The 21,462-nt window shown below is 38.6% G+C and overlaps 1 protein-coding gene across 1 annotated transcript in view; it reads right to left on the reverse strand.

Annotated features, from left to right (window-relative positions):
* Nucleotides 1-269: 269 nt before the first annotated feature.
* LOC121286088 (NUAK family SNF1-like kinase 1) overlaps nt 270-21,462 on the reverse strand; it is a 38,649-nt gene continuing 17,456 nt past the window's right edge. The window contains exons 6-7 of the mRNA XM_041203083.1: nt 3,967-4,186; nt 270-1,372 (exon numbers count right to left, since the gene is read on the reverse strand). Of these exons, the coding sequence (XP_041059017.1) occupies nt 270-1,372; nt 3,967-4,186 (1,323 nt within the window). The remainder of the gene's footprint in view (nt 1,373-3,966; nt 4,187-21,462) is intronic.

Below are 21,462 nucleotides of genomic sequence, written 5' to 3' on the forward strand. Positions count from 1 at the left end.
GAGTTCCTCACATAACTCAATATTCAAAACTTCTTTATAACCACCAGACTTTGCTCACATCGACAAATTCACTTGGTTTTCAGATCCTGCTACTGGCATTGATCTTCCAACCTCCTCCCTCCTCACACACATACTGCAAAGAATGGACTATCAGTGCTGCTGCAAGGATTCTTCACTACCTCAAATAGAAACACTAACACTGAGAAACTAGTTAATTTTATAGGTCTGATGGTTAACCCATGCACTCAGCTGTCTCTCACACACACTTCTCAGTCCAACTTGCTGCTTATCTCTAGAGCTTTCTTGTAGACCTGAGTGAAATTATCCAAGTCTGTGAGCAGTGAAGAGCTGCTGTCCACCAGCTGTTGGTGGAAACACTTCATGTGGCAAATCTGTGGGTGATTCCTGAGATCCTCAAAGTCCTCGAGATGCAGCAGGTTTTCTGCAGATATGCAGCTGCGAATCGGCCTGTCCTCTGGTAAATAATGCAGGTGAAACAATTCTTTAGAAAGGAGGCTGCACTCATTTTTTGTGGTGGGTGTGTGGTCGCAACCTTCAGCCCCCATCATCTGCTCTGCTGATTCTGTAAGCCCTGGTGATAAAGTGGCTGATTGAGTGTTAACATCACAAGCTGAAAATCTGCCAGCGTGCTTCAGAATTCCTTTCTTTCGATATGTAATTATGCCAGGGCCCTTCAATTCTGCACCATGTTTAGTTGAGGAGTTGGAGTTGGTACTAGCATCACCAACTGGGTGCAGGAACTCCGAGGATTCACTGTGTTCTGGTGAGGAGTAGTAGCCGGACTCTCTCTGCTGTGTTTTCTTCAGGATTCTCTTCTTCAGCGTCACAATGGAGTGGTCTGCAGCTTGTGTGGACAGAGGAGTTGGTTCAATCCTCCCACTGGCTCCAGCAGATGGACCATCCCTGTCAAGTTCATGCCCCAACACTCCTATCACAGCCGCTGAACTGTGAGAGCGATAGTCATTGTTAATCTTCTTTAAAATTCCTTTGGGCCTTTTGAAAATGCACTTGGCTGGAGTGTTAGTGGACACTCCTTCATGCAGACTGGATGCAATGTCATTCCCTTTCTTGGATTTCTTCACAGATGTCTGGACTGCTAGCATCCCTTTGTATTTATAATGCTTGATTGGGCATTTTACCTTTGACTCTCCCTCTGACTGTACACAGCGTGAGTGATGTTGCCGATTGATAAACTGAGCGAGGAGTGGAGAGTCCGAGCTTGCAGCTGGATCACAGTCACACACACTCACTTGATAACCCCAGTTCACCCACCAGTGATTAGCAATGTCCTCGATTGTGGCTCGGCGTTCTGGATTCACCATCAGCATCCACCTGATGAGGCCATGGGCATCTGTCACAGACAAAGAGCAGGTAGTTATTTAGATCATTGCTCTACAGTCTCACTAGTTATAGGGCTGCTCTTGGGTTTTTCTTAATTGGTCACTGTGTATGTCCTACTTTTGTGCTCTGACATTCATCAGTACAAATGGCCTCAGTCACTTTATCCCTTTGATGTGTTAAACAGTCCTGTCCTGCCTGAGAGTATAGGTATACAAGGAAGAATAGCCATAGGAAGCTTTTAAAATATATAGCCATATTGGCTTTGTCAGATTTGATTGAATTTTTTGAGGCGGTGACCAGGTGTGTAGCTGAGGGTAATGCAGTTGATGTAGATATGGATTTCAGCAAAGCCTTTGACAAGGTCCCACATGGGAGACTTATAAAGAAGGCAAATGCATATGGGATACAGGGTAATTTGATAAGGTGGATTCAAAATTGGCTTAGTATTAGGAGGCAGAGGGTGATGACAGAAGGATGCTTTAGTGACTGGAAGCCAGTGTCCAGTGGTGTACCACAGGGCTCAGTCCCCTATTATTTGTCATTTATATAAACGACATAGATGACTATGTGGGGAGTCGGATTAGTAAGTTTGCCAATGGCACAAAGATTGGCTGGTGGTTAACAGTAAGGGTGAGTGTCTTGGGCTACAGGAAGATATAGACGGGATGGTCAAATGGGCAGATAAGTGGCAGATGGAATTTAACCCTGAAAAGTGTGAGGTGATACACTTTGGAAGGAGTAATTTGACAAGGAAGTATTCAATGTACGGCATGACACTAGGAAGTTCTGAGGAACAAAGGGACCTTGGCGTGTGTGTCCATAGATCTCTGAAGGCAGAGGGGCACTTTTAGTTAGTGGGGTGATGAAAAAGGCATATGGGACACTTGCCTTTATCAATCGAGGCATATATTACAAAAGTAGGGAAGTCATGTTGGAGTTGTATAGAACCTTGGTGAGGCCACAGCTGGAGTGTACAGTTCTGGTCGCCACATTATAGGAAGGATGTGATTGCACTGGAGGGGATACAGGAGAGATTCACCAGGATGTTGCCTGGGATGAAACATTTAAGTTATGAAGAGAAGCTGGATAGACTTGGGCTGTTTTCGATGGAGCAGAGAAGACTGAGGGGCGACCTAATCGAGGTGTACAAGATTATGAGGGGCATGGACAGGGTGGATAGGGAGCAGCTGTTCCCCTCAGTTGAAGGGTCAGTCACAAGGGGGCATAAGTTCAAGGTGAGGGGCAAGAGGTTTAGGGGGCATGTGAGGAAAAACTTTTTTACCCAGTGGGTGGTGACGGTCTGGAATGCACTGCCTGGGAGGGTGGTGGAGGCAGGTTGCCTCACATCGTTTAAAAAGTACCTGGATGAGCACTTGGCACTGTCATAACATTCAAGGCTATAGGCCAAGAGCTGGTAAATAGGATTAGGTAGGTAGGTCAGGTGTTTCTGACGTGTCAGTGCAGACTCGATGGGCGGAAGGGCCTTTTCTGCACTGTGATTCTGTGATTCTATCCTTCAATGGCTAAACAGGCCTGGAGTATGAGAAACAAAATCATCTTGGAGGAGAGGTAAGGAGTATCATGAGTGTGTGGTAAATCAGTCAATTGACTGTAGGGAGGCAGCTGCATGAATAAGCTTGTGTTCTGGATGTACTGGGAAGACCCAAACTGGGTCCACCAAGGCCTCTCAGCTCCCCCAGAAGTTCCCACTTAGACTGGACACAAGTCGCCTTTAAGCTACATGTGTGCGTGGCCGTGTAAAAAAATTAAAGGGCTCATCTACATAAACGAATAGACCGCAAACATCAAAAAAAACATTGATGGGGTGTTGATCTCAGCCCCAGGACATTGCTGCAGGAGTTCCTCAGAGTAGTGTCTGAGATCCAACTATCTTCAGCTGCTACATAAATGACCTTCCTTCCATCATAAGGTCAGAAGTGGGGATGAATGCACAATGTTCAGCACCATTTGCAACTCCCCACATACTGAAGTCATCCGTGGCCACATGTGGTAAGGCTGGACAAAGTTTGGCCTGACAAGTGGCAAGTAACATTGTGCCACACAAGTGCCAGGCAATGACCATCTCCAACAAGAGAGCATCTAACTATCGTCCCTTGACATTACCATCAGTATCTCAAGTCTCTTCTCATAAATATAATTTTCCATTCCTAGCACTTTAGGAATCCTGAAGGTATGGAAGGAGCTACATAAATGCAATTTCTTTCTCTCTTTTATTTTGATAAATATATATAATAGAAAAAGGGAGCACATTTAAGGGCTAAAGCCATCCCTGTACTCCCCCGAGAGACTATTTCTGACCAGTCCCAACCCGCCACCCCCTGCCATTTCTGACACCTGTTTACCCTGACTCTGTTTCCTGCACTCTGTCCACTCATTACACTTGCGTTTTTCAAAATGGTTTGGTGGTACACCTTTCAGTCACTCTCTGAAAATCCATGGTCACCAATATTGCATTCTGATTATCCATCCAGTCACCTCCTCAGAAACACTTTAACTCAAATTATGGATTCTAAATGGTTCCACAATTGGCATTAGACTTAGCAATATAATTTTAATAGCATCTTCACATCAAGACCCCCATACCTGATGGTGGAGTGGGTTCATGGTAATCCCTACTGCTAATCTGCCTGACGAGGTTTCTGTGGTTGCAACCATCAAATGGCATAGTCCCATAAACCAGAGTGTAGAGCAGCACACCAAGGGCCCAGCTGTCTACCTTTGATAGGTAGGGAGAGAAACACATAATTACATACACCATGCAGCTACATATAACAGATTGTGACAGCTTCCACAGATACACAAGCTCACAAACATTTTTAGATTGAAAATCCTGCAGTATTAAGCACACATATAACCAACGGAGCTCCTGGCTTGTTGTTTGCATTGCAATGGTGCTTTGAGATTGAGCTATTGACCTGTGTGTCTAGTCATTACTGACCTATCTCCCACAAACTCTGTATTGTGGTTCATCTGGCATCTGTCCACCTGAGTCTGATGTTACATTCTTCATGTACAGTTTTTCAATCTAGAGCTTTGGGAACATAGTTTATGCACGTTTATTATAAAAACTGACAAAAGGAAAGATACTTCCATAAATCCCTCACACGGAAGATGCTGTAATACCTTTCTCAAATCAAATCTCAAGGATAATTCAGTAGCATCGTCGTGATTGTGACAACTTCTAACAGTATTTTCACTGTTGAAAGCTCCAAGATTCCTTCCCATTTACCCCTGTTGTTCAGTTTCTTGCTCAATCTGGTGCAGCAGGGTAGAAGTAGGAATCCTCACTACCTCTCTCTACTAGTCTACACAATCCATTTCTTTATCAAATTGTTTGGACTAACTGAATGAGTCACAGTAAACCATTACCTGTTCCATTCGCATGGTTGGTGTTACATTGACTAGACAGGCTTTCCAGCAATACTTAAAATGTAATTACAAAGAATTCCAAAATTATAATTAAAAGACCCTTAAATAAACTGACTGAGAATTAAAAACAATTGACTGCCAATAAATTAAAAATGTCAAATGTTTCATCAGCGAATATCTATTCCATAAGAAGAGAAGGACATTTTTCTTATTCTCTGACACTAACCTGGCAACACACTGGTAAATTCTCCAGCTTCTGGCCCTAACCCAGCAATACACTGGTTAATTCTCCAGCCTCTGGCCCTAACCCGGTAATACATTGCAGCATTCAGTGATATCGCAATGCAGTGTTACAATATATCAGTGTTCAGTGAGCGTGCAGTGCAGTGTTACTATATATCAGTGTTCAGTGAGATCGCAGTGTAGGGTTGCTATATAAATGTTCAGAGTGATTGCAGTGTATGATTACTATATATCAATGTTCAGTGAGAACGTTGTGTGGTGTTACTATATATCAGTGTTCAGTGTAATCGCAGTGCAGTATTACTATATATCAGTGTTCAGCATAATTGCAATGCAGTGTTACTACATATCTGCGATCAGTGATATCGCAATGCAGTGTTACAATATATATCAGTGTTCAGCGAGATTGCAGCATAATGTTACTATATATCAGTGTCCACTGAGATCGCAGTGAAGTGTTACTATATAACAGTGTTCAGAGAGATCACAGTGCAGTATTAATATTTTTCAGTGTTCAGTGAGATCGTAGTGTGGTGTTACTATATATCAGTGTTCAGTGTAATTGCAGTGTAGTGTTACTATATATCAGTGTTCAGCATAATTGCAATGCAGTCTTACTATATATCTGTGCTCAGTGAGATCGCAATGCAGTATTACAATATATCGGTGTTCAGTGAGATCGCAATACAGTGTTACAATATATCAGTGTTCAGTGAGATCGCAATGCAGTGTTACAATATATCAGTGTTCAGTGAGATCGCAATGCAGTGTTATAATATATCAGTGTTCAGTGAGTGCGCAGTGCAGTGTTACTATATATCAGTGTTCAGTGAGTTTGCAGCATTGTGTTACTATATATCAGTGCTCACTGAGATCACAGTGTAGTGTTACTATATATCAGTGTTCTGGAAGATCGCAATGCAGTGTTACAATATATCAGTGTTCAGTTAGATTGCAGCATAGGGTTACTATATATCAGTGTGGACTGAGACGGCAGTATATTGTTACTGCATAACAGTGTTCAGAGAGATCGCAGTGTAGTAGTACTATATATCAGTGTTCAGTGAGAACGTATTGTGGTGTTAATATATATCAGTGTTCAGTGAGATGGCAGTGTAATGTTACGATATATCAGTGTTCAGAGAGATCACAGTGTAGTATTAGTATATATATCAGTGTTCAGTGAGATCGCATTGCAGTGTTACAATATATCAGTGCTCAGTGAGATCGCATTGCAGTGTTACAATATTTCAGTGCTCATTGAGATTGCAGCATAGTGTTACTATATATCAGTGTTCAGTGAGATCGTAGTGTGGTGTTACTATATGTCAGTGTTCAGTGTAATTGCAGCATGGTGTTACTATATATCAGTGTTCAGGGAGATTGGAGTGCATTGTTCCTATATATCAGTGTTCAGTGTAATCGCAGTGTAGTGTTATTATATATCAGTGTTCAGTGAGATCATAGTGTGGTGTTAATATATATCAGTTTCAGTGTGATCGCATTGTAATGTTACTATATATCAGTGTTCAGAGATATCGCAGTGTAGTATTAACATATATCAGTGTTCAGTGAGTGCGCATTGCGGTGCTACTATATATCAGTGTTCAGTGAGTGCGCAGTGTAGTGTTACTATATATCAGTGTTCAGTGAGATTGCAGCGTAGTGTTACTATATATCAACGTTCACTGAGATTACAGTGTAGCGTTACTATATATATGAGTCCAGTGAGATCGCAATGCAGTGTAGTAGTACTAGATACAGTGTTCAGTGAGAAAGTACTGTGGTGTTACTATATATCAGTGTTCAGTGAGATCGCAATGCAGTGTTACTATATATCAGAGTTCAGTGAGCGTGTAGTGTATTGTTACTATATATCAGTGTTCACTGAGATCGCAGTGAAGTGTTACAATACAGCAATGTTCAGAGAGATCGCAGTGCAGTATTACTATATATCAGTGTTCAGTGAGAACGTAGTGTGGTGTTACTATAAATCAGTGTGCAGTGTAATCGCAGTGTATTATTACTATATATCATTGTTCAGAGAGATCGCAATGCAGTGTAACTATATATCAGTGTTCAGCATAATTGTAATGCAGTGTTACTATATCTCTGTCTTTATTGAGATTGCAATGCAATGTTACAATATATCAGTGTTCAGTGAGAACGCAATGCAGTGTTACTATATATCAGTGTTCATGGAGATTGCAGTGTAGTGTTACCATATAAGTGTTCAGAGAGATTGCAGTGTAGTATTACTAGATACAGTGTTCAGTGAGAAAGTACTGTTGTGTTACTATATATCAGTGTTCAGTGAGATCGCAATGCAGTATTACTATATTTCAGTGTTCAGTGAGATCGCAGTGTAGTGTTACTATATAAGTGTTCAGAGAGATTGCAGTGTAGTATTACTAGATACAGTGTTCAGTGAGAAAGTACTGTGGTGTTACTATATATAACTGTTCAGTGAGATCGTAGTGTAGTGTTACTATATATCAGTGTTCAGTGAGATTGCAGCATAGTGTTACTATATATCAGTGTTCACTGAGATCGCAGTGTAGCGTTACTATGTATACGTGTCCAGTGAGATCGCAATGCAGTGTAGTAGTACTAGATACAGTGTTCAGTGAGAAAATACTGTGGTGTTACTATATATCAGTGTTCAGTGAGATCGCAATGCAGTGTTACTATATATCAGTGTTCAGTGAGCGTGCAGTGTATTGTTACTATATATCAGTGTTCACTGAGATCGCAGTGAAGTGTTACAATACAGCAATGTTCAGAGAGATCGCAGTGCAGTATTACCATATATCAGTGTTCAGTGAGAACGTAGTGTGGTGTTACTATAAATCCGTGTTCAGTGTAATCGCAGTGTATTATTACTATATATCAGTGTTCAGAGAGATCGCAATGCAGTGTAACTATATATCAGTGTTCAATGAGAACGCAATGCAGTGTTACTATATATCAGTGTTCATTGAGATCGCAGTGTAGTGTTACTAGAAACATGTTCAGTGAGAAAGTACTGTGGTGTTACTATATATAAGTGTTCAGTGAGATCGTAGTATGGTGTTACTATATATCAGTGTTCAGCGTAATTGCAGTGTGGTGTTACTATAAATCAGTGTTCAGTGTATTCGCATTGTAATATTACTATATTTCAGTGTTCAGAGAGGTCGCATGCAGTGTTACTATATTTCAGTGTTCAGTGAGATCTTAGTGTGCTGTTACTATATATCAGTGTTCAGCGTAATTGCAGCGTGGTGTTACTATATAACAATGTTCAGAGTAATCGCATTGTAATATTAGTATATATCAGTGTTCAGCATAATTGCAATGCAGTGTTACTATATATCTGTGTTCAGTGAGATCGCAATGCAGTATTACAATATATCAGTGTTCAGTGAGATCGCAATAGAATGTTACAAAGTATCAGTGTTCAGTGAGATCGCAATGCAGTGTTACAACATATCAGTGTTCAGTGAGATCGCAATGCAGTATTACAATATGTTAGTGTTCAGTGCGTGTGCAGTACAGTGTTACTATATTTCAGTGTTCAGTGTAATTGCAGCATGGTCTTAGTATATATCAGTGTTCAGTGAGATCGAAGTGCATTGTGACTATATATCAGTGTTCAGTGTAATCGCAGTGTAGTGTTAGTATATATCATTGTTCAATGAGATCATAGTGTGGTGTTACTATATATCAGTGTTCAGAGAGATCTCAGTTTAATATTAACATATATCAGTGTTCAGTGAGTGCGCATTGTGGGTGTTACTTTATATCAGTGTTCAGCGTAATCGTAATGCAGTGTTACAAAAAATCTGGTTGAGTGAGATCGCACTGCAGTGTTACAATATATCAGTGTTAAGTGAAAGCGCAATGCAGTGTTACAATATATCAGTCTTAAGTGAGTGCACAGTGTAGTGTTACTTTCCATCAGTGCTCAGGATGATGGCAGCATAGTTTGACTATATATCAGTGTTCACTGAGATCGCAGTGAAGTGTTGCTCTATAACAGTGTTCAGAGAGATCACATTGCAGTATTACTATATATCAGTGTTCAGTGAGATCGTAGTGTGGTGTTGCTATAAATCAGTGTTCAGTGTAATCGCAATGCAGTGTTATGAGATATCAGTGTTAAGTGAGTGCACAGTGTAGTGTTACTATACATCAGTATTCAGTGTGATGGCAGCATAGTGTGACTATATATCAGTGTTCACTGAGATCGCAGTGAAGTATTGCTCTATAACAGTGTTCAGAGAGATCACATTGCAGTATTACTATATATCAGTGTTCAGTGAGATCGTAGTGTGGTGTTGCTATAAATCAGTGTTCAGTGTAATCGCAATGCAGTGTTATGAGATATCAGTGTTAAGTGAGTGCACAGTGTAGTGTTACTATACATCAGTATTCAGTGTGATGGCAACATAGTGTGACTATATATCAGTATTCACTGAGATCGCAGTGAAGTGTTGCTCTATAACAGTGTTCAGAGAGATCACAGTGCAGTATTACTATATATCAGTTTTCATTGAGATTGTAGTGTGGTGTTACTATATGTCAGTGTACAGAAAGATCACAGTGTAGTATTAATATATATCAGTGTTCAGTGAGTGCGCATTGTGGTGTTCCTATATATTAGTGTTCAGAGAGATCACAGTGTAGCATTTCTATATATCAGTGTTCAGTGAGAACGTAGTGTGGTGTTAATATATATCAGTGTTCAGTGAGATCGCTGTGTGATATTAATATATATCAGTGTTTAGTGAGTGCGCATTGCGTTGTTACTATATATCAGTTTTCAGTGAGATCGCAGTATAGTATTATTATATATCAGTGTTCCATGAGATCGTAGCGTGGTGTTACTATATATCAGTGTTCAGTGTAATCGCAGTGTATTATTACTATATATCAGTGTTCAGAGAGATTGCAATGCAGTGTAACTATATGTCAGCGTTCAGCATAATTGCAATTCAGTGTTACTCTATCTCTGTGTTCAGTGAGATTGCAATGCAATGTTACAATATATCAGTTTTCAGTGAGATCGCAATGCAGTGTTACAATATATCGGTGTTCAGTGGGTGTGCAGTTTAGTGTTACTATTTAGGAGTTCAGTGAGATTGTAGTGTAGTATTACTATATATCAGTGTTCAATGAGAACATAGTGTGGTGTTACTGTACATCAGTGTTCAGTGTAATCGCAGTGTAGTGTTATTATAAATCAGTGTTCAGTGAGATCGTAGTGTGGTGTTACTATATATCTGTGTTCAGTGAGAGCTTAGTGTGGTGTTACTATTCAGCGTAATTGCAGCATCGTGTTATTATCTATTAGTGTTCGGGGAGATTTGATTGCATTGTTACTATATATCAGTGTTCAGTGTAATTGCAGTGTAGTGTTATTATATATCAGTGTTCAGTGAGATCGTAGTGTGTTGTTCATAGAAAACAGTGTTTAGTGTGATCGGAGTGTAATGCAACTATATATCAGTGTTCAGAGAGATCGCAGTGTAGTATTAATATATATCAGTGTTCAGTGAGTGCACATTGTGGTGTTACTATATATCAGCGTTCAGTGAGTGTGCAGTGTACTGTTACTATATTTCAGTGTTCAGTGAGATCGCAATGCAGTGTTACAATATATCAGTGTTCAGAGAGCGTGCATTGTATTGTTACCATATATCATTGTTCAGTGACATTGCAGCATAGTGTTACTATATATCAGCGTTCATTGAGATCGCAGTGAAGTGTTACTATATATCAGTGTTCAATGAGAACATAGTGTGGTGTTACTGTATATCAGTGTTCAGTGTAATCGCAGTGTAGTGTTAGTATATATCATTGTTCAATGAGATCATAGTGTGGTGTTAATATATGTCAGTGTTCAGTGAGATTGCGGTGTAATGTTACTTTATATCAGTGTTCAGAGAGATCGCAGTTTAATATTAACATATATCAGTGTTCTGTGAGTGCGCATTGTGGGTGTCACTATATATCAGTGTTCAGCCTAATCACAATGCAGTGTTACAAAAAATCACTGTTGAGTGAGATTGCAGTGCAGTATTACCATATATCAGTGTTAAGTGAGTGCAGAGTGTAGTGTTACTTTCCATCAGTGTTCAGTGTGATGGCAGCATAGTTTGACTATATATCAGTGTTCACTGAGATCGCAGTGAAGTGTTACTGTATAACAGTGTTCAGAGAGATCACATTGCAGTATTACTATATATCAGTGTTCAGTGAGATCGTAGTGTGGTGTTACTATAAATCAGTGTTCAGTGTAATCGCAAGTGTTATGAGATATCAGTGTTAAGTGAGTGCACAGTGTAGTGTTACTATACATCAGTATTCAGTGTGATGGCAGCATAGTGTGACTATATATCAGTGTTCACTGAGATTGCAGTCTAGTTAGTGGGTGTGCAGTGTATTGTTACTATTTAAGAGTTCAGTGAGATCGCAGTGTAGCATTACTATATATCAGTGTTCAGTGAGAACATAGTGTGGTGTTACTATATATCAGTGTTCAGTGTAATTGCAGTGTAGTGTTATCATAAATCAGAGTTCAGTGAGATCATAGTGTGATGTTACTGTATATCTGCGTTCAGTGAGATCGTAGTGTGGTGTTACTATATGTCAGTGTTCAGCGTAATTGCAGCATCGTGTTACTATCTATTAGTGTTCGGGGAGATCGGAGTGCATTGTTACTTTATATCAGTGTTCAGTGTAATTGCAATACAGTGTTACTATATATCTGTGTTCAGTGAGATCACAATGCAGTGCTACAATATATCAGTGTTCAGTGAGATCGCAATGCAGTGTTATAATATATCAGTGTTCAGTGTAAATGCAGTGTAGTGTTAGTATATATCATTGTTCAATGAGATCATAGTGTAGTGTTAATATACCAGTGTTCAGTGAGATTGCGGTGTAATGTTACTATATATCAGTGTTCAGAGAGATCGCAGTTTAGTATTAACATATATCACTGTTCAGTGAGTGTGCATTGTGGGTGTTACTATATATCAGTGTTCTGCATAATCGCAATGCAGTCTTACAAAAAACCAGTGTTGAGTGAGATCGCGATGCAGTGTTACAATATATCAGTGTTCACTGAAATAGCAATGCAGTGTTACAATATATCAGTGTTAAGTGAGTGCACTGTAGTGTTACTATACATCAGCGTTCAGCGTAATTGCAGCATCGTGTTACTATCTATTAGTGTTCGGGGAGATTGGAGTGCATTGTTACTATATATCAGTGTTCAATGTAATTGCAATACAGTGTTACTATATATCTGTGTTCAGTGAGATCACAATGCAGTGTTACAATATATCAGAGTTCAATGAGCGTGCAATGTATTGTTACTATATATCAGTGTTCAGTGACGTTGCAGCATAGTGTTACTATAAATCAGTGTTCACTGAGATCGCAGTGAAGTGTTAGTATATAATATTGTTCAGAGAGATCACAGTGCAGTATTACTATATATCAGTGATATGTGAGATCGTAGTGTGGTGTTACTATGTATCAGTGTACAGAGAGATCGCAAGTCAGTGTTATTATATATCAGTGTACAAAGAGATCGCAATGCAGTGTTACTATATATCAGTGTTTAGGGCGATCGCAATGCAGTGTTACAATATATCAGTGTTCGGTGAGGGCGCAGTGCAGTGTTAATATATATCAGTGTTCAGTGAATTTGCAGCATAGTGTTACTATTTCTTAGTGCTCACTGAGATCACAGTGTAGTGTTACTATATATCAATGTTCAATGTAATCACAGTGCAGTGTTACTATATATCAGTGTTCTGTGAGATCACAATGCAGTGTTACAATATATCAGTGTTCAGTGAGATTGCAGCATAGTGTTCCTATATATCAGTGTTGACTGAGACCGCATTGTGGTGTTACTACATAACAGTGTTCAGAGAGATCGCAGTGTAGTATTACTATATATCAGTGTTCAGTGAGGGCACATTGTGGTGTTACTATATATCAGCATTCTGTGAGTGCGCAGTGTACTGTTACAATATATATCAGTGTTCAGTGAGATTGCAGCATAGTGTTACTATATATCATTGTCCACTGAGATCACAGTGAAGTGTTACTACATAACACTGTTCAGGGAGACCACAGTGCAGTATGAATATTTTTCAGTGTTCAGTGAGATCGTAGTGTGGTGTTACTATATATCAGTGTTCAGTTTAATTGCAGTGTAGTGTTATTATATATCAGTGTTCCATGAGATCGTAGTGTGGTGTTACTATATATCAGTGTACAGAGAGATCACAATGCAGTGTTACTATATATCAGTGTTCAGCATAATTGCAATGCAGTGTTACTATATATCTGTGTTCAGTGAGATCGCAATGCAGTATTACAATATATCAGTGGTCAGTGAGATCACAATGCATTGTTACAATACATCAGTGTTCAGTGAGATTGCAATGCAGTATTACAATATATCATTGTTGAATGAGATCATAGTGTGGTGTTAATATATATCAGTGTTCAGTGAGATTGCAGTGTAATGTTACTATATATCAATGTTCAGAGAGATCGCTGTTTAATATTAACATATGTCAGTGTTCAGTGAGTGCGCATTGTGGGTGTTACAATATATCAGTGTTCAGTGAAAGCGCAATGCAGTGTTACAATATGTCAGTGTTAAGTGAGTGCAGAGTGTAGTGTTACTTTCCATCAGTGTTCAGTGTGATGGCAGCATAGTTTGACTATATATCAGTGTTCACTGAGATCGCAGTGAAGTGTTACTATATAACAGTGTTCAGAGAGATCACATTGCAGTATTACTATATATCAGTGTTCAGTGAGATCGTAGTGTGGTGTTACTATAAATCAGTGTTCAGTGTGATGGCAGCATAGTTTGACTATATATCAGTGTTCACTGAGATCGCAGTGAATTGTTACTATATAACAGTGTTCAGAGAGATCATATTGCAGTATTACTACATATCAGTGTTCAGTGAGATCATAGTGTGGTGTTACTATAAATCAGTGTTCAGTGTAATTGCAATGCAGTGTTATGAGATATCAGTGTTAAGTGAGTGCACAGTGTAGTGTTACTATACATCAGTATTCAGTGTAATGGCAGCATAGTTTGACTATATATCAGTGTTCACTGAGATCTCAGTCTAGCGTTACTATATTTCAGTGTTCAGTAAGAACAAAATGCAGTGTTACAATATATCAGAATACAGTGAGCGTGCAGTGTATTGTTACTATACATCAGTGTTCAGTACGAACACAATGCAGTGTTACAATATGTCAGAATACAGTGAGCGTGCAGTGTATTGTTACTATATATCAGTGTTCAGTGAGATTGCAGCATACTGTTACTATATCAGTGTTCACTGAGATCTCAGTGAAGTGTTACTATATAACAGTGTTCATAGAGATCACATTGCAGTATTACTATATATCAGTGTTCGGCGAGATCGCAATGCAGTGTTACAATATATCAGTGTTCAGAGAGCGGGCAGTGTATTGTTACTATATATCATTGTTCAGAGAGATTGCAGCATAGTTTTACTATATATCAGTGTTCACTGAGATCGCAGTGAAGTGTTAGTATATATCAGTGTTCAGTGAGAACATAGTGTGGTGTTACTATATATCTGTGTTCAGAGAGATCGCAGTGTAGTGTTATATATCAGTGTTCCGTGAGATCACAGTGTGGTGTTACAACTTTTCAGTGCTCAGTGAGAGCACAATGCAGTGTTACAATATATCAGTGTTCAGTGAGATAGCAATGCAGTGTTACAATATATCAGCATTCAATGAGTAAGCAGTGCAGTGTTACCATATATCAGTGTTCAGTGAGATAGCGATGCAGTGTTACAATATATCAGTGTGCAGTGAGTGCGCCTTGTGGGTGTTACTGTATATCAGTGTTCAGCGTATTCGCAATGCAGTGTTACTGCTTCAATGTTCAATGTATTCGCAGTGTAGTGTTACTATATTTCAGTGTCCAGAGAGATCGCAATGCAGTGTGACTATATGTCAGTGTTCAGCATAATTGCAATGCAGTGTTACTATATCTCTGTGTTCAGTGAGATCGCAATGCAGTGCGAAAATATATCAGTGTTCAGTGAGATCGCAATACAGTGTTACAATATATCAGTGTTCTGTGAGTACGCAATGCAGTGTTACTATATATCAGTGGTCAGTGAGATCTCAATGCAGTGTTACAATATATAAGTGTTCAGTGAGCATGCAGTGTAGTGTTACTATACATCAGTTTTCAGTGTGATGGCAGCATAGTGTGACTATATATCAGTGTCCACTGAGATTGCAGTGTAGTGTTACTATATATCGGTGTTCAGTAAGAACGCAGTGCAGTGTTACAATATATCAGAGTTCAGTATGCGTGCAATGTATTGTTACTATATATCAGTGTTCAATGAGATTGCAGCATAGTGTACTATATCAGTGTTCAGTGAGATCACAATGCATTGTTACAACATATCAGTGGTCAGTGAGATCGCAATGCAGTGTTATAATATATCAGTGTTCAGTGAGATTGCAATGCAGTATTACAATATATCATTGTTGACTGAGATCATAGTGTGGTGTTAATATGTATCAGTGTTCAGTGAGATTGCAGTGTAATGTTACTATATATCAGTGTTCAGAGAGATCGCTGTTTAATATTAACATATATCAGTGTTCAGTGAAAGCGCAATGCAGTGTTACAATATATCAGTGTTCAGTGAGTGCAGAGTGTCGTGTTATTTTCCATCAGTGTTCAGTGTGATGGCAGCATAGTTTGACTATATATCAGTGTTCACTGAGATTGCAGTGAAGTGTTACTATATAACAGTGTTCATGGAGATCACATTGCAGTATTACTATATATCAGTGTTCAGTGAGATCGTAGTGTGGTATTGCTATATATCAGTGTTCAGTGTAATTGCAGTGTAGTGTTATTATATATCAGTGCTCAGTGTGATCGCAATGTAATGTAACTATATATCAGTGTTCAGAGATATTGCAGTGTAGTATTACTATATATCAGTGTTCAGTGAGTGCGCATTGTGGTGCTCCTATATATCAGTGTAGAGAGTGCGCAGTGTACTGTTACTATATATCAGTGTTCAGTGAGATTGCAGCATAGTGTTACTATATATCAGTGTTCACTGAGATTGCAGTGTAGCGTTACTATGTATATGTGTCCAGTGAGATCGCAATACAGTGTAGTATTAGTAGATACAGTGTTCATGAGAAAGTACTGTGGTGTTACCATATATCAGTGTTCAGTGAGATCGCAATGCAGTGTTACTATATGTCAGTGTTCAGTGAGCATTCAGGGTATTGTTACTGTATATCAGTGTTCAGTGAGTGTGCAGCATAGTGTTGCTATATCAGTGTTCACTGAGATCTCAGTGAAGTGTTACTATATAACAGTGTTCATAGAGATCACATTGCAGTATTACTATATATTAGTGTTCAGTGAGATCGTAGTGTGGTGTTACTATAAATCAGTGTTCAGTGTAATCACAATGCAGTGTTATGAGATATCAGTGTTAAGTGAGTGCACAGTGTAGTGTTACTATACATCAGTATTCAGTGTGATGGCAGCATAGTTTGACTATATATCAGTGTTCACTGAGATCGCAGTCTAGCGTTACTATATTTCAGTGTTCAGTAAGAACACAATGCAGTGTTACAATATATCAGAATACAGTGAGCGTGCAGTGTATTGTTACTATATATCAGTGTTCAGTGAGATTGCAGCATAGTGTTACTATATCAGTGTTCACTGAGATCTCAGTGAAGTGTTACTATATAACAGTGTTCATAGAGATCACATTGCAGTATTACTATATATCAGTGTTCAGTGAGATCGTAGTGTGGTGTTACTATAAATCCGTTTACATCAGTGTTCACTGGGATCACAGTGTTGCGTTAAGATATATCAGTGTTCAGCGAGATCGCAATGCATTGTTACAATATATCAGTGTTCAGTGAGATCGCAATGCATTGTTACAATATATCAGTGGTCAGTGAGATCGCAATGCAGTGTTACAATATATCAGTGTTCAGTGAGATCTCAGTGAAGTGTTACTATATATGAGTTTTAAGCATAACTGCAATGCAGAGTTACTATATATCTGTGATCAGTGATATCGCAATGCATTGTTTACAATATATATCAGTGTTCAGTGAGATTGCAGCATAATGTTACTATATATCAGTGTCCACTGAGATCGCAGTGAAGTGTTACTACATAACACTGTTCAGGGAGATCACAGTGCAGTATTAATATTTTTCAGTGTTCAGTGAGATCGTAGTGTGGTGTTACTATATATCAGTGTTCAGTGTAATTGCAGTGTAGTGTTATTATATATCAGTGTTCCGTGAGATCGTAGTGTGGTGTTACTATATATCAGTGTACAGAGAGATCACAATGCAGTGTTACTATATATCAGTGTTCAGCATAATTGCAATGCAGTGTTACTATATATCTGTGTTCAGTGAGATCGCAATGCAGTATTACAATATATCAGTGTTCAGTGAGATCGCAATGCATTGTTACAATATATCAGTGGTCAGTGAGATCGCAATGCAGTGTTACAATATATCAGTGTTCAGTGAGATTGCAATGCAGTATTACAATATATCATTGTTGAATGAGATCATAGTGTGGTGTTAATATATATCAGTGTTCAGTGAGATTGCAGTGTAATGTTAATATATATCAGTGTTCAGAGATATCGCTGTTTAATATTAACATATATCAATGTTCAGTGAGTGCGCATTGTGGGTGTTACAATATATCAGTGTTCAGTGAAAGCACAATGCAGTGTTACAATATGTCAGTGTTAAGTGAGTGCAGAGTGTAGTGTTACTTTCCATCAGTGTTCAGTGTGATGGCAGCATAGTTTGACTATATATCAGTGTTCACTGAGATCGCAGTGAAGCGTTACTATATAACAGTGTTCAGAGAGATCACATTGCTGTATTACTATATATCAGTGTTCAGTGAGATCGTAGTGTGGTGTTACTATAAATCAGTGTTCAGTGTGACGGCAGCATAGTTTGAATATATATGTGTTCACTGAGATCGCAGTGAAGTGTTACTATATAACAGTGTTCAGAGAGATCATATTGCAGTATTACTATAAATCAGTGTTCAGTGAGATCGTAGTGTGGTGTTACTATAAATCAGTGTTAAGTGAGTGCACAGTGTAGTGTTACTATACATCAGTATTCAGTGTGATGGCAGCATAGTTTGACTATATATCAGTGTTCACTGAGATCGTAGTCTAGTGTTACTATATTTCAGTGTTCAGTAAGAACAAAATGCAATGTTACAATATATCAGAATACAGTGAGCGTGCAGTGTATTTTTACTATATATCAGTGTTCAGTGAGATTGCAGTATAGTGTTACTATATCAGTGTTCACTGAGATCTCAGTGAAGTGTTACTATATAACAGTGTTCATAGAGATCACATTGCAGTATTACTATATATCAGTGTTCAGTGAGATCGTAGTGCGGTGTTACTATAAATCCATATACATCAGTGTTCACTAGGATCGCAGTGTTGCGTTAAGATATATCAGTGTTCAGCGAGATCGCAATGCAGTGTTACAATATATCAGTGTTCAGTGAGATCGCAATGCATTTTTACAATATATCAGTGGTCAGTGAGATCGCAATGCAGTATTACAATATATCAGTGTTCAGTGAGATCACAATGCATTGTTACAATATATCAGTGGTCAGTGAGATTGCAATGCAGTGTTACAATATATCAGTGTTCAGTGAGATTGCAATGCAGTATTACAATATATCATTGTTGACTGAGATCATAGTGTGGTGTTAATATGTATCAGTGTTCAGTGAGATTGCAGTGTAATGTTACTATATATCAGTGTTCAGAGAGATCGCTGTTTAATATTAACATATATCAGTGTTCAGTGAAAGCGCAATGCAGTGTTACAATATGTCAGTGTTAAGTGAGTGCAGAGTGTCGTGTTATTTTCCATCAGTGTTCAGTGTGATGGCAGCATAGTTTGACTATATATCAGTGTTCACTGAGATTGCAGTGAAGTGTTACTATATAACAGTGTTCAGAGAGATCACATTGCAGTATTACTATATATCAGTGTTCAGTGAGATCGTAGTGTGGTGTTACTATAAATCAGTGTTCAGTGTGATGGCAGCATAGTTTGACTATATATCAGAGTTCACTGAGATCGCAGTGAAGTGTTACTATATAACAGTGTTCAGAGAGATCACATTGCAGTATTACTATATATCAGTGTTCAGTGAGATCGTAGTGTGGTGTTACTATAAATCAGTGTTCAGTGTAATCGCAATGCAGTGTTACGAGATATCAGTGTTAAGTGAGTGCACAGTGTAGTGTTACTATACATCAGTATTCAGTGTGATGGCAGCATAGTTTGACTATATATCAGTGTTCACTGAGATCGCAGTCTAGCGTTACTATATTTCAATGTTCAGTAAGAACACAATGCAGTGTTACAATATATCAGAATACAGTGAGCGTGCAGTGTATTGTTACTATATATCAGTGTTCAGTGGGATTGCAGCATAGCGTTACTATATCAGTGTTCACTGAGATCTCAGTGAAGTGTTACTATATAACAGTGTTCATAGAGATCACATTGCAGTATTACTATATATCAGTGTTCAGTGAGATCGTAGTGTGGTGTTACTATAAATCAGTATACATCAGGGTTCACTGGGTCACAGTGTTGCGTTAAGATATATCAGTGTTCAGCGAGATCGCAATGCATTGTTACAATATATCGGTGTTCAGTGAGATCGCAATGCATTGTTACAATATATCAGTGGTCAGTAAGATCGCAATGCAGTGTTACAATATATCAGTGTTCAGTGAGATCTCAGTGAAGTGTTACTATATATGAGTTTTAAGCATAATTGCAATGCAGAGTTACTATATATCTGTGATCAGTGATATCGCAATGCAGTGTTTACAATATATATCAGTGTTCAGTGAGATCGCAGTGAAGTGTTACTACTTAACACTGTTCAGGGAGATCACAGTGCAGTATTAATATTTTTCAGTGTTCAGTGAGATCGTAGTGTGGTGTTACTATATATCAGTGTTCAGTGTAATTGCAGTGTAGTGTTATTATATATCAGTGTTCCGTGAGATCGTAGTGTGGTGTTACTATATATCAGTGTACAGAGAGATCACAATGCAGTGTTACTATATATCAGTGTTCAGCATAATTGCAATGCAGTGTTACTATATATCTGTGTTCAGTGAGATCGCAATGCAGTATTACAATATATCAGTGTTCAGTGAGATCGCAATGCATTGTTACAATATATCAGTGGTCAGTGAGATCGCAATGCAGTGTTACAAAATATCAGTGTTCAGTGAGATTGCAAAGCAGTATTACAATATATCATTGTTGAATGAGATCATAGTGTGGTGTTAATATATATCAGTGTTCAATGAGATTGCAGTGTAATGTTACTATATATCAGTGTTCAGAGATATCGCTGTTTAATATTAACATATATCAGTGTTCAGTGAGTGCGCATTGTGGGTGTTACAATATATCAGTGTTCAGTGAAAGCGCAATGCAGTGTTACAATATGTCAGTGTTAAGTGAGTGCAGAGTGTAGTGTTACTTTCCATCAGTGTTCAGTGTGATGGCAGCATAGTTTGACTATATATCAGTGTTCACTGAGATCGCAGTGAAGTGTTACTATATAACAGTGTTCAGAGAGATCATATTGCAGTATTACTATATATCAGTGTTCAGTGAGATCGTAGTGTGGTGTTACTATAAATCAGTGTTCAGTGTGACGGCAGCATAGTTTGACCATATATCAGTGTTCACTGAGATCGCAGTGAAGTGTTACTATATAACAGTGTTCAGAGAGATCACATTGCAGTATTACTATAAATCAGTGTTCAGTGAGATCGTAGTGTGGTGTTATGAGATATCAGTGTTAAGCGAGTGCACAGTGTAGTGTTACTATACATCAGTATTCAGTGTGATGGCAGCATAGTTTGACTATATATCAGTGTTCACTGAGATCGCAGTGAAGTGTTACTATATAACAGTGTTCAGAGAGATCATATTGCAGTATTACTATATATCAGTGTTCAGTGAGATCGTAGTGTGGTGTTACAATAAATCAGTGTTCAGTGTGACGGCAGCATAGTTTGACCAAATATCAGTGTTCACTGAGATCGCAGTGAAGTGTTACTATATAACAGTGTTCAGAGAGATCACATTGCAGTATTACTATAAATCAGTGTTCAGTGAGATCGTAGTGTGGTGTTATGAGATATCAGTGTTAAGCGAGTGCACAGTGTAGTGTTACTATACATCAGTATTCAGTGTGATGGCAGCATAGTTTGACTATATATCAGTGTTCACTGAGATCGTAGTCTAGTGTTACTATATTTCAGTGTTCAGTAAGAACACAATGCA

This window comes from Carcharodon carcharias, chromosome 13 (assembly GCF_017639515.1).
Source record: "Carcharodon carcharias isolate sCarCar2 chromosome 13, sCarCar2.pri, whole genome shotgun sequence".
In the NCBI taxonomy this organism is placed as follows: Eukaryota; Metazoa; Chordata; class Chondrichthyes; order Lamniformes; family Lamnidae; genus Carcharodon; species Carcharodon carcharias.